The 14,776-nt window shown below is 39.3% G+C and overlaps 1 protein-coding gene across 2 annotated transcripts in view; it reads left to right on the top strand.

Annotated features, from left to right (window-relative positions):
* The window catches only part of rims3 (regulating synaptic membrane exocytosis 3), a 45,477-nt gene that overhangs the window by 17,009 nt on the left and 13,692 nt on the right, over window positions 1–14,776 (top strand). For both annotated transcript variants that reach the window (XM_034704187.1, XM_034704186.1), the window contains exon 2: window positions 2,395–2,720. In XM_034704187.1, the coding sequence (XP_034560078.1) occupies window positions 2,456–2,720 (265 nt within the window). In that variant the 5' untranslated portion in view covers window positions 2,395–2,455. The remainder of the gene's footprint in view (window positions 1–2,394; window positions 2,721–14,776) is intronic.

The following is a 14,776-nucleotide window of genomic DNA, read 5'->3' as shown; positions in this document are numbered from 1 at the left end:
CTGTTTTTATACATACAGTCAAAACCCCTTCGAGTGAGTATATGATACCTAAACTATCAACTCAAGCCATCACCTTCAATCGTGTGAACAGATTCTGCATTTTTCAAGTCAGAATTCATAATTTGTTCAATACTTTGGTGTACGACTAACTACTTGCAAGGCTAATGACATCCCATAATTTTCCAATGTAATCATGCTAATGCTAATCAGCAAATTTAAGCACCATTAAATATTTAAATTAAAGATGAAAAACATCAACTTTGGTGCATTGCCATGGTATGCATGTTCTATTTGCACTAAACGTACTGCACATCAACAAAGATCAATTTCTCAGAGCTGCAGGATGGCTGTAGTCGTTGTAGACTGTGCATAAATGAGGATTTTTGCTTCTTATCTTATTTTTTTTTTACTTGGGCAGCCATAAGGTGATGACAGCTCTGACCCATTTTAAATAAAAAATACATTTCTATATATTTCATGAACACACACATGGATCGTTCAGTCAAGTAGCAGGAACACACTCGACCTTTCAAATGTTGTGATTACGAGAAATTTGGATCTCATGGAAACTATTTCCATCAGCTGATTGCACTGGGGTATTCTATGTTTTTGCAACAAAAAAGGAAAAAGAAAAAAAAATGGTGGATGGAGTCTCGGCTGAAGGGACTGAAAAAGCATTGCATAAACATTTTGTTGCTGTTGGTGATTTGGGAATGAGGTTTGGAGTGCTCTCACTCTGCTTGCTTTCATTTTCATTGAAGGATTGATCCATTAGGCACCATTTAGATCATGTCTCTAAACTACTCAAACTACAAGTTAATTCCTTTAAGGAATCTGTAAAGTGAGAACAACATGTGGGATTTTGGAGTTGGATAAATGTGTCCAAAAGTTGGCACAACCTCCCACTGCAGAGCTGCTTTACTTTGGTTTTACCATTCTGCATAGAACACCTGATTTGTGCAAAAGCATGTGAGGTGGACTCTTTGCATCAGCTAATTTCTGCAAGATGCTTACGAGTTGGGTTCAAAGAAAGAAAAAGACTGCATTGCTGTACTTTCCGCATAACAAACGTGGTAAGAAGAAGAAAAAAAATTACAGCAGGGGCTGTAATAATTAACCAAGTGAGAAAGCAGGTGGAAAAAAAAAAGTTTTATGGAAGTGTTAAGAAGAAGAAAGAGAAATATTAAAAAGAGCGTGAAAGCAGGATGTTGGCCACAGCGCGGCTACATATTTTATGCGCCCTTGGGCTGTCAGTTTAGCCTCCGTATAATCACGCTGAAAGTGGGAAAGAGTACATGATAGGAAAAAAAGAAAAGAAAGCAGAGATGCCGAGTGACAATAACGTTTATTTTGACATGTTAAATTGGACAAATAAAAGGTGTAAATCGTAGGCTGTATAAAAAGTTATGGATTACGTGACACATCTCTTAAAATGAAGCCAAAACTTTTGTAGCTCGCTCTGCTGACTGGTTGCAGTGTAGGTCATAAAGCCTGCATCTGTCATGTTAACAGATGAGACGTGAATGACATCACTAACTCAAGATAGTTTTGACTTCTTTTTTCACAACAAGAGTAGGTGGTGACTCATCGTCCAGTCAGACATGCAACTAAAGAAATAAAGATGGCTATGTTCAATGCAAGAACACTCTTGGAGCTTACTGGGTTGCTTGAATAGAATAGAACTGCTGTTTGTTATTTCAAACCGTTTCAATCTTTTTGTAAAACATCTGTGATGAGCATTAGTTAAACATTACAAAGTTTTAAACTTAAGCCCAAGTGTGTGCACAAACACACACTGCCTAACCCCAGGATTTATCCAACCTGTCATAACTTGAGCTGTGTGAGTTTATTATCTGTCACTGTTTAAGGTCAAACACAGAGCTCGATTCCATAAAAAACACACAAGACAAATACCAGCTGACAGGGTCACCCCTCAACAGCAGGCCAGCCCTGACATTTGAGTGTGTGTGTGTTGTGTGTCTGGAGATATTTCATAACCCACTTGAACAGTCTGCTGCCATCTGCGCTGTCCTCATCTGCTGACCTTTGTGTTCTTTGTTTTCTCAGTTTGCAATAACTATTCAAGCTAAAATAGACTTTTCAGAGCTTTTCACTTTTCATGCATCTCTTTGTGTGTTAGGACATCAGTTCTGCTGCCTCTGCAATAAGTATGGGATTTAATTGAAAAGCAAACTGTGGCTGAAATTTCAACTTGCCGTCCTTCAGCCTCAGGGAGCTACAGCAGCTGTAAGACGAGCTATAATTCTGCATTTCATGAGACTCACTGAACATCCTGATGTCCTTTTTATTTGAGCTGTTCTTCCCCTCCCACCCTGAATGTCTCTCCTTTATTTCCACCCTCACTTCATGTCCTCTTTCATCTTCCTCCCTCAGCCCTGCTCCAACTTTCCGGCCCTGCCCCAGAGCCCATCGGCCCCTCCAGTCCAGAAGGACCATGATGCTCAGCAGCTCCGTGGAGGTGCCCAGCCCGGGTGGGTTAAGCGGCCTAAGTGGGCTTAGCGCAGCGGCCCGGAACGTGGTGCGCTCGTCCAGCATCTCTGGGGCCATGTACAGTCTGGAGAAGAGTCCCGGCAGTGGGGGCCCGGACTCCTCGTCACTGACTGGCAACAAGAAGCGGCGCTCCAGTCTGGGTGCCAAGATGGTGGCCATTGTGGGGTTGTCGCAGTGGAGCAAGAGCACGCAGCAGCTCAACCAGCAAGGTCAGTTCAAAGCTCAACATGTTTCTATTGAGGGTTACTTCTTTCGATGAAACTGAAGAGAAATTACTTTTTTTTGTGAAGATTAAATAAATGTTTTTATCCGTATTCTATTGCCTCAGGTTAAGCATTTCAAATATTCCACATCCTTTAGAATTATGAAATGTTTTCCTAATTTAACCAAAGCTTCAGGAATCCCAAATACACAATAAAATGTTAACTATATTGCCATGAAATAAATCTACAATAAAGTACTACAAATTAGTTTCATTCCAAGTCCAAAATATGGTCATTTAACTCTTTTCAAACTTTCCAGGTATTGGGCTAGAAATGGGGGACGATGCTTGATTAATTATTAAAGAAATTAAACGATTAATTCTGCTGACCAATCTTAAAAATAGTAAATGACAGTTATGATGCTGTTTATAGCTGAAATGAGCATCCTATAGGCGTGGTTATCAGTGGCTGCGAGTTATAAATAATGGCTGCCATTGTTGGGAGTTCCCTTTTATTTTGGCCAATTATGAGCCATTATCAATGACAGGAATTGAGTGTTGGCAAACAAAGTTAGCTAAAGTTATGCAGCACTAGCTACATTACGAAGCCATCGTTTAGCATTCATAACTTCAAAAGCTAGAAATTGCATTTTAGCTGACGCTACATGTGTATGCTAATTGCTAAATATGATATGGATAGCAAAGCACTTTGTAACTTACCAATCAGTGACCATTTGAACTGAATGTTTTGAGATTCCTCTTCTGATTCTGAATCACACAACTCAACATCATATACTGCATAAAACACGGACATGCGCTCAGTGACATCACCCACTGGTTTCTGAACCGGTTGGATGCCATTGGAAATGCTGACTCGGCCTATATTTCAATCAATCTTACAGCAGGCAAAGAGATGAAGCTGAGGCAGTCCTTCAGCCTCCTGGCATACTGCTGGCATACTGCTGCCATACTGCTGCCATACTCCTAAATATGCAAAGCTATTACTCTTAGCCTTAATTGTATCAAAATGGATAAGTAATGTAAAAAAATTGATCCTCATACAGAGTGAACACATACTTTTGTAATTTTGTACTTGTTTCAAAAATGTAATCTCATTGTATTTTTCGGATGCTAAATGAGACTTTGATATCATACATGCAATTTTCAATTTCAAGCCAAATTTTCAAAGTAGATGAATAGTTAAATAGACACTAACAGACATTCATTCCTGTTATTTCTTATTCAACAAGCTCTCACAGGATTTACCTTTTGTTGTATTATCATTGTAATGAGCTCCTTTGAAAGCCTGTAACGTCAGTGTGAGCATCATTGTGTGCTTAACTCAGAAGACGTGAAGTGCAGCAGTAGCAGTTTGTATGGTGCATGGTGCCTGTATGTCAATGATAGCAATGCTATGTTTGTATGTGTGTCCTTTAGGGTATAATTATAGATACCGTGCAGCTGCAACAAAAGTATTTCTCATTTTGTGCTGCCGCGCCAACCCCAAACATGCACACTCCTGGGGGGGAAAAGGGGAAAACATGTCACACACAGCGGTGAGGCCAGGAGGGGCAGAGGTGCAGCTCAGTTTAATGCAGTAATTTTTTCTGCTGTTTCTTCACATCGTCACACGTTGAACTTAAACCTTTTCGGAGCAGTATCTGCATGAGTCTTTCTGCTTGGCTGCTCATTTTATGTGGTACAGTACATGCATATTGTTCTGTGAGAACATTCTGTTTTAATACAGGATATGTGGCTTGTTGCTTTCTGCTTCCTCTGGCAGTCGGGGTACCTAAGGATAACTGAGTTTGTGTACTTATACAAAGATGAAACTTTTTTACTTCCTTAGTTTGTTGTTTGTCTTTGGAAAAAATGAAGCCAGTGAACAATAAACTTTAAAGCAGAAATGTCCTACAGACTTTTAGCACTATTTCATTTGATCACGTTATTTAAAAGATGTTTTATTGTAAAGCACAAAATCACAGAAATACAGGAAGGCCAAGGGTGATTGAATTTAATCCAGGGGTTATTTATTTGTGGTTTTGCTCTACTACCTAACTGTCAAACATGCCACGCAGTACGATGCATACTATATTACCTAAGTAAAACTACGCAAGGTAAGGGCCTGTCTCCACTGACAAGGTTTGCAAAGGGAAGTTAAGCTGGGGAATTTTGGGAATATTCTAAATTGGAAACTTTCCATGGGAGTTATGGAACTTATGGGAATTAACTGGGAATTGAGGGTAATTTAATGGAAAGATTTATTTGTAAGTAGAACTTTATCAAACAAAAACATGAATGTTGAGTTAAATATTACTCATCCCCCCGACCCAACCCATTCAAAAATTAACAAAAACGCAATCCCAACAAAGTCCTATTCAAAATGTTAAATGAAAGGAGCCCCTCTCCCTCAAGCTTCTCAAGCCTAGCCTTTATTTTTGCTGAACCCTTTTATGCAACGGGCTCTTCCTGGGACTCATCAACATCCTCCATGTCCACTTCCTCAACATCCAACTCCGATATATTTTCCCCAACCTTTAAGTTTCCTATTAAGAGCCAACCTTCAATTTAGTAAATTCCTGGTTTTATTCCCGTTAATTCCCATAAATTCCCGTTAATTCCCATGGAAAGTTTCCAACTTTGAAAATTCCAGGAGTTTTGCAAACCCTACCACTGACAAGTGCAAAATGCCCTCAGCATCAGCTGCACTGCCCAGCTCATCAATGCCACTTCTTCATCACCGAACAATCAAATTAAGGAAGCGGCAGGGCTTCTGATATCAGCTTTGTTGACAAAGTGCCAGTCATTCTCTATGCCAGCTGGTTCATGGGATTTTTAAATATAGGACAAATTATAAGTAGAATTTTGAGCCTTGAAGGACACGTTTCAATGATAAAGAAAAGTAAGCCAAAATCCTTTTTCTTCACAAATATTGCAACCTTGCCATGTCAGTATTAAGCTTTTAATCAACAGAATAAGCTTCACTGTATTTACAACATACCTAAAAAAAAATAGTCTAAAACTAGAAATGATGACAGAGATCAAAAATAGTCTGACTTCATATGCTTTAACTTTCCTTTTTATCCCGATTAACTCTTAAGGACAACGTTTTCACCAATGCTCAAAAATCAACATTCCTAAATCAGTGAAAAGATGATGAAACGACAAGAAAGACAGTCAAACTAATTTGAGAATCTATTTCATACATGTTTTAACACCAGTTCTGACATGGTCAACATCTGGCAAACACAAACACAAACACGTCTAAATCCTGGATCATTATGCCGTAGTGTTACCTGTTTTTGCACGTCTCAGTTTGAGAAGTGTTGCTCCAGTAGTCAACAATAATAGTGTGCACACACACACACACGCACACACGCACACACGCACACACAACAAGCTTGGTGCATTCATGCACAGCTGACACTTGTCTGACGCAGGGAGAGCTGTCGATATTTTCACCACAGGGGCTTTCATGTCTCTGTGTTGGTGCTGATGAGGAGAGCACAATGCAGGGGAAAGTGTGGCTGAGAAGGCGAGGAGGGGCTGACGATGTGGAGAAGAGGAAGGGGAGATGTGGGGTGTGTCTAAATTTAGATGTTCTCAGCTGCCAGAGAAGCACATCGAGCCTGAAACACAGTATCATGAACCACTCCCTTCACTTCAATCCATACCGTACCTCTAGTCTTCTTGCTGTGTTTGCCATTGCAGAATTTTTCAAAACATACCTCTGACAGGTCTGGCAGTTCCATCTCATACCCAACTCAGCTAACGGGTACACTTAAACCCAATGGGATTTTTTGTTATTTGTCGGTGCAAGTTGTAGTCATTCACTGTATGATGCTGAAACTGCCTTTTTTTCCACATTGTCCATAGATTTCCACTGAGTCATGAATTTGCCTCTTGAAATAAAGCAAGGTGAGAAAAAAAGAGAAAACTTACTTTGCGGCGGCAAAAAATACAATACGATACAAATCAAAAGTTCTTTATAGGAGCTTTAATGATCTGACAATGGTCGGTCTGTACTGTTAAACTAGAAGTGTCAGCCAATAATTAGTTCACACTGATTACTTCCTTTAGCCTCCTATGCTGTGTGTCAGGCTGGTGCCCTCTGATAATACTTGTTAGTATTTTTATTAACATGTATCTCATATGGTTTTAAAAAAATATTAAATAATGATTAAAATGAAGAAGAGGCCCTTAGAATTGAACATTACATAACATTGACACAAAACTTGTGGACCAGGCTGGAGTTGTATTATGGTACTTCATGTAAACATTATTTAATTCTTAGGAATAAAGAACTCTCTCACCCACTCAGCTTTACTGATATAGCATCTTTCTTTCATAAAGGCATGCAGCCCAGAGCGCTAGTTTGGCCTAACTGTTGAAGGCACGTGCCCCATGTACAGAGGCTATATGACTCAATGACTCAGTCAGGCTGAAATGGGCCCCCCTAGCATGTTGTTTTCTGTCCGTGATTTACACCAGCTTCAGGAAAAAATGGCCGTTTGTAATGAGCAGTTTGACCCAATCAGACTGAGGGTCACACAGACCAATGAACAGAGTGACAGGCAAACATTCTTCCTCGTTCAGTCTTTTGATTAGGGCCCTCTCTGCTCCTTCATAGCGGTCATTAAAGGCCTAGTCTGGTCAGCTGTCACTGCTCCATGTTCCCAATGACATATGCATCGTTTTGCTGACGGGGTGGGCCTGCTTTGGCACAGAGCCCCCTACTTTTCCCGGTTGGTTACCTAATGGCCGATAAGCTGCAGGTTGAACTGCTCCCAAGAGAAGGAATAATGCATGAGGGTCATTTTAATACTTTGGATGCAGAAGCAGGAAAGCTACAACTGTTCAATTTCTTTATTTCCTTCTGTAAGTAAAAATATTAATGATGAATGAGTGGTAAAATTAAAGATTACTGGACTGATAGAGACCCAAAGATGAAGAAAAGACAAAGTGAACGGAGTAAATGGCAGAATAAGTCAGTGTCTCAACATTAAAGCACTGTTGGGAGATAATATCATTATGGTGTTGTTATTGTGTCAGCGTTTCTGCAGGGTATGTTCTAACTGTGCTCCATTTTGTGAATTGGATCCAGTCAATTTAGCAGAATCTGTCCCTGTGAGCTCTTACACTAGCACGGAGGTGTCGCTGTAGACGAGTCTGAGGTGTTGTTTTTGAATAAAATATCTTCCCAAAATAATTTAATCTGTTGAAAAATGCAAGTGTTTCATCTTGTGGGAAACCGAGGTGTTGCTGTTGAAGTCTTTCTCATCTTAGGTTCTTTGTGGGTTTCAACTTTCTACAGCACTGAACTGATTACCATCCAATATTTTCGCACCATTCACCATTCTAACTCCACAGATAAGGCAAAAACAAGTTCCCTATATTTGCAAAATATGAAACATGGCAGAAATACATCTCAATGCTAAAATGGTTCACACAATACCAGAAACCTACACAATGCTACTACGGAAAAAAACGATACTTGATACTTTCAGGTTCAGGTTTAGGTTCAGGTTACTTTATTTGTACCCGTAGGTAAACTTATGAGATGTTAGGTCATTACAGAATTACATGACAGAACAAACTAATGTGCTAAACATACTACAATATCCTAAAACTAATGTAACAATAAAAATGATAAAATCAATAGACATGATGAAATGATAAAGGTCCTTCTGTAAAACATCTTTTAAAAAAACGTCTTGGGCACTCTAAATAGAAAATGCTTTTTTTTTTTTTATCAAATACCAAGCTGCACAATTTGAATAATGTTAAAAGGTATCAAAGGCACAATATGTTGATTTTTTTATTAAAAGCAATGCATAGTTCAAGCGACAACCTCTGGTGTTGTATAAAGGAGCCAACCATGAAGTCCAAAAAATTCAGCTTCACATTGGGCTGGCTCCAAAGACCAAGGAAAAGCTCTGTTTGCAGAGATAAATAAATTGTTAATGCCGGGAACGATAAATTGCATTCCACATGCTTTTGCTCTCCATGCAGAGTGTTTTTTTCCTGCAAACCAAAGCTTGCTGATACATTATTGGTCAATACTACTCTGACTACAAACAAAACAATAATACCTTCCATATGAAAATCCAGACCACTGAGAAAAGATTTAACTTTTTGTTTAGAATTTGTAAATGGAGATTACATGAGCAGAGCTGTAGGTTAATAGACAAACTGTACAAACATTAAAACTTACAGGCATTTGAGATATAAGGTCAGATAACATCCTAGGCTCTACATGTAAGCACAGCTCAGCTGTAGTTATACAAGTCTGCCTCCAAATTTAGCCCCTTTGGTACTATTTTCATCCATTGCTACAGATGTGTTGCATGTTTTTTTTCCATTATGTATCTCTGTTTCCCTCATTCACAGCCCCACAGCCCCACAGCCCCACAGCCCACTGCGTCGTTGTCTCATTATTCTTGGTTTTGTAATAGGCCAGTGTTGAGGATGGCTTTTTGGTTCTGTCTGTGTTCTATATATTACCTGCTATTATTAGCATCAGTGAGGAGAGAGAGCACACACACACACACACACACACACACACACACACACACACACACACACACACACACACACACACACACACACACACACACACACACACACATAAATGGTTTCCCAGGTTTAATGGATGAGTCACTTCTCCGCTGAACACCCTCTTATCTCCTGAGCAGGTTTATCCATGACTGTGAAAACGGAGCCAACAAAGCAGCTCCCAGTACACTGTCAGTCTGCACAGAGGGACGGAGCTTGCAGAGAAACAAGTGCCCCCTGATGAGATGCAGTGCACCGGGAGAGTTAGATTAAAGGAAACCAGGCATGCCTGTCTGTTTGTGTATGTTTTTGGTCTGTGTCCCAGTGAAGGGCTTCAACCTGAGCCCCCCTCCAGTTGATATATACTGTATGAGTGTGAATATGCGCCAGCAAAACACACAATCACCTCACTCGTCCCTGCTACATTTACCTATCTCACAACCCACTCAACACCCAGCCTCATCTTCTCACAACTCTGTTTTTCCAATTTCTTTAAATACTCTTCTTTCCTCTGCGTTTTTATTTCTGTGCTGCTGTAGATGCGGTTTGAAGTACACCAGAGATGCACAAAGACACAGAGGCCGATGGAAAATGTCTTCTACGACATGAGCATGCTTGTTAGTTTGCTTATGAAACCCCAGCCTTGCTCTGAGACCACTAGCAAGCACATATTTGTGTGTACAGTTGATAAACAAATATTTTTTGGTTGGCTGGCTGTAACTCTACTCCATCCTGGGATTGAAGAATATGTGAAGGTGCTTCCACCGTTTGCAGCAGTATTATAAAAACTATTTACCATACTTCTGACTCCATAAAATAACACAGGTGCTTGGCTTAGTTTCAAAAGAACAGCACTGGTCCATTCATTTTATTTTGTTATGTGCCATGTTTCTGTGTTCAGATGGCAACATTTCTACTTTTAACTAAATTAACGGTAGTGTGCAAGTAGCCCCAGTAAGCATTGGCACCATGTAAGATTATGTTATTAGCAGTTAGCGGTGTAACATTTTTTCTTCAAAGAAATACATTTTTACGCATAGAAGGGGTAAAACAAAAGCAACAAAATTGCTCTAAAAACTTCCAAAATGCAAAAAAAGTAATTGTCATCCCTAATTTTAAAATACTGTCTCTACACTTAGCATTTTAGCTATTTTAGGGTACTGATACTAGCAAGTTTTGTGCTTGTTGGTCCATTAGCTTTTGTTAGCATTATAGTACATATAATTAATTGTGATTGGTCAAAACCCCAAAACAACGCTGATTAATTGTCAACAGCAAAAGAGACCCCTTGGACAACCTGATCACATACATCGTTTAAAGTCAATCCACTGGAATTACCACTACCTGTTGACACTGACAAAATTCTAACTATCCTAACCACCTGCTCACAATAAATGATCCTTTACTTGGTGCTAGCATTGCTCTTTGTTATAACTTTATGCCTCCAATGGTTGTTTGTCTAATGGTCAATAGACTTGCACTTATATAGCACTTTTCTAGTCTTTTGACCACTCACAGTGGTTTAACAGTATATGTCACATTCACACACTGATGGCAAAGGCTGCTATGTAAAGTACACATTAATATTAACTATTACCTTTCAGTTGGGAGCAATTTGAGACTCATTGTGTTGCCCAAGGAAACTTTGCCAACCTTCCGAATGAGAGACGATTGACTCTACCACTGTCCCAAACTAAACTGTCCCAATGATAGCATCAACCTGAGTAGACTTGTGGTGTTATTTGCTTTCCATAGCCTACAGTACGTGTTAGTCAATCTAACACTAATAGGCAAAGCTGTAATGTCTTATAATAAATGTTAAAAGTATTTTTTCGATATGAAACTTCTTCAGCTTGGCTTAATTAGCGTAATCAACATACAAAATAAAAATGGTTCATTTCACATATACTGTTTGTGGGTCAATTTGACCCTGCAGTCAAAGTGGAAGTTAAAAGGCGTCAGAAGTGTCCAATACTAATTGTTTCTTTGCAACTGTGTGACATATTTCACTCCACGTTCTCTGTTCCCGTGGGCCAACTCCATCCACATTGAGGGGACACTCAGCCCAGGAGGGGCAAAACATATCAAGATTCTCTATAAGGGAGTCCTACCAACATTTTACTAAGTTTTAACATGAATATTCATTAAAAACGAGTGAGCTATCCTCATTGCACCATAATCTGTGAGAATTAAAGAAAACCATCGCTCTAAATATTGATTTAAATGGATAGTAAGGGAGTTGATAATGAGATTAAAAAAAGGTTTATTGGGATATTTGGGGGTTTGACACTTTTGGATAACTAAATATGATCAAATTGACCAGGGAGGTGTATTGCTGTTCCTGAGAAACGGACATAACAGGAGGCTTAAACTAATGTTTATGGTTAATTCTTGTGAGTGAAAAACAGTGCTGGCATTATGTAACTTTGTTGATAGGACAAGGTTAAGCATAGGGGTTGCTTTGAACAGTTCCCATGAATGAGTGTATCTAAAAAGTCTTTATAGTCGCTTCCAAAACTTGCAAGTGAGCAGTCAGGCGGCTGTGATGCAGACATAAGATAGCTATTTGTAAGTTTTGTTCTATCCCAAAATAAATAAGAGTGAATTGTAATCAGTTTTAGACTGTAAACTCGAAACAGTACCAGACCATTTGTTTGCAGACTGTTATAGTTGATGTAATAATAGAAATAGAAATAATAGCTGAGTGTCTTCCTCTGTAGTCAGCTGAAGATGCATTCAAGTTTGCATGGTGAATTGGATGTTGCTATATCTCAACAATCTGACTAAAAGTGACTTGTGGTTTTGTTGTATTGTCACAGTTACTGAAAAAAAAATACAATGTAAAAAGACTGCAGACTGTATTCACTTGATAAAAACAGTCACCCATCATATATCTTGTAGCCTGTGATGCAGCAGACCAGAGACCAGACCTGGCATGGGTGTTTTCAGGGTGACTCATTCATGCCCTACTTCTAGCTCAGTGTCTGAGTCACTGTTAGGAAACACACTTTAGGAATTTTGGCAGACATTTTGGAAAGCTTACAGCGCTCAGTTCCTTTGAGGGAAACTTCAACCCTGAAGAGAAAGTTTTACACATCAAGAAAACCTAGAAGAAGCCCATGAACAAAATGAGTGGCACAGTATAAAAAGCATTACTGTCTGAATAATTACAATGGAAAGCGATGAAACATAGTAAGTCTGAAGTGCTGTAACACACTGCCCTTACAAAATAATAATAGCTTTTTTACAGGATGACCAAGCTATTCATATGCACTAATATGACTAATACAAAAATCCTCCGTCTGTCTTCTGAGCTGTTATTTCAGGTGAGACTGCTGCTCTGTTGTCTCCCTCAAACCACATCCTACTCCACCAGCACATTTTTCTTTTGAAATGTATTGAGTCACTGACTCTCCTGACAAATACAAACTGAAACCTTACTCATGTCTCTAAAAGCTTTCTCTTCCACACTGGTGCTTTTAGAGGCTACTGAATAGCAGCTAAGCTGACCAGCGATCACTTTCTCTCATCTCTCCACTCGCCATACTCCCTCCCTGTCCTGTTTCTCTATCTCACTGACATCTTAACTCTCCCCCCTCCCTCCATCTTTCCTCCCTTCATCTCACTCTTTTGTTACTCTCACTTTCAGGCAAAGCGTCTATCATGTTTTCTTAATCTCGTCCACCAACTCCTTCATGCTCAATGCTCTATTCTTAGCCAGACAGATCGCTGAAGCATTCATCTGTGATCTGTCTTTCTTTATACCTATAAACCTGCTATTGTGTGTGCACCCACGTGCATTAGTGTGTGCATGTGTTCAAGGCTAGCTTTTGCATGTAAAACAATTGCAACTTAACCAAGTTTGAATGTATTTAACTTGTACAACATGTCACTTACACTCTGATGCAACTGTCCTCTGTGAATTAATGATTTGGAACCCTGGATGTGTGCTATATGCCATCCACAGTTTAGATTGCGCTTGTGAATTGCAGTATTTTTGGATTTCCATTGCTTCCATGCATTATATATTTCTCTCTGAATTGGCTCTGTTTGTGTGCCTGTGAGTTGCTGGTTTAAACCCTAGACTTTATAAATAATGGACATAATATCTGTGAATGCTAGCACTCGTTTAGTCAGCAAGATAGTAATTGGGATGGCAATTTTGAATAGCAAAAATCATGCTGAAAAACTTTCATATGAAGGCTTAACATGTTTCAGGAAAAACGTCTTCTGATATAATGAATCACGTAAGAAGTGTGGTCATTTTTCTTAATGACTTCTTTCCTACCTTGTTTTTTCAACTGATGGAGTTGCTCTCAGCTGGTCATGAGAAAGACTGCAGATTTATGACCCTTCAGCATTGGCTTCACTTTTCAGACCACTTCCACTTCATCTATAAGGTCTTTACTGAAGACATGCACATACAATTGTTTGGATTTCTCATCTGACTACATGTAAAACCAGGACTTGTAGTTTTTACCCTTCAAGTGTAAAAGATAATAAGATTAAATGTTAGAGTTAATCTTAAGGGTCAATTTTTCTTACAGAGCCAGGCAAGATGTCCAGTGCGTTTGGCCTTTGTGCTAATGTTGGCTAAGCTGACATACCAACAGTTCGTTAAGCATCAATGCAGCCCTGAACTTGAGATTGTGTCCGGTTGATGAAATGTTTATATTGCCATATCTTTTGATATATTTTATGATTCTCATCAGAGTTTTCACACTCTAGAGCCAGCTGAGTTGTTGTTGCTCATTTGTGTTGGGGGCTTTTAGCTGATCTGGCAACCAGCACTGATAAAGTGAGAGGTCTCCTATTGAGTAACAGAAGTAGAAAATGAGCAAGAGCACTTATTTGCACCCCAGCAGGGTTTTAATAACTGGCAGTAAAGTGTCGCTGTGCTGATGAAAAGATGGGAGGTGAGTCACCATGTTGAGTGTGGTTTATATAATGCACGTGTGTAAAAAAAAATGTAATCAGGGTGTTATTACAACCCCTCTCTGTATGTAGAGTGCAGTAAACATACACTCACGCAGACGTCTAATGTATTAAAACATTGATTATATATAGGAGAAATTCCACACACTCACACACACACACACACACACTTATATTTCCTCCTTAGCTGATGTGGAAACGCATGATGATTTCAAAATATGTCATGGAACAGGGAGGCTGCTTGCTACTGCACTGTGTGGTAAATTGAATAAGAAGTTTTAAGTTTTGAGACTCAAAATGTGATCAGAGAGCACAAAGCTGCCAGGTAAGTGAGATGTTTTCCCCTCTGCTTAATGTAGGTCAATTTGTCTGGGGAGATTTTCTTGATTTACGTGTGATTTTTTCACACGTAGTGGAATTGTGTCAACGAGTCTGCTTAAAAAAGAAGAAAAAAAGAGAGAAATGGAAACATTTCAGCCTCTACTGGTAGAATGTCCATTTTGAATAACTACCAGAAATCACTCTGTATTATGTTAGCCTTGCTGGATAAACTGGTGGAAAATCATGTCCAGG

Source organism: Notolabrus celidotus, chromosome 16, assembly GCF_009762535.1.
Source record: "Notolabrus celidotus isolate fNotCel1 chromosome 16, fNotCel1.pri, whole genome shotgun sequence".
In the NCBI taxonomy this organism is placed as follows: Eukaryota; Metazoa; Chordata; class Actinopteri; order Labriformes; family Labridae; genus Notolabrus; species Notolabrus celidotus.
This window is presented reverse-complemented; position numbering and strand designations above follow the sequence as displayed.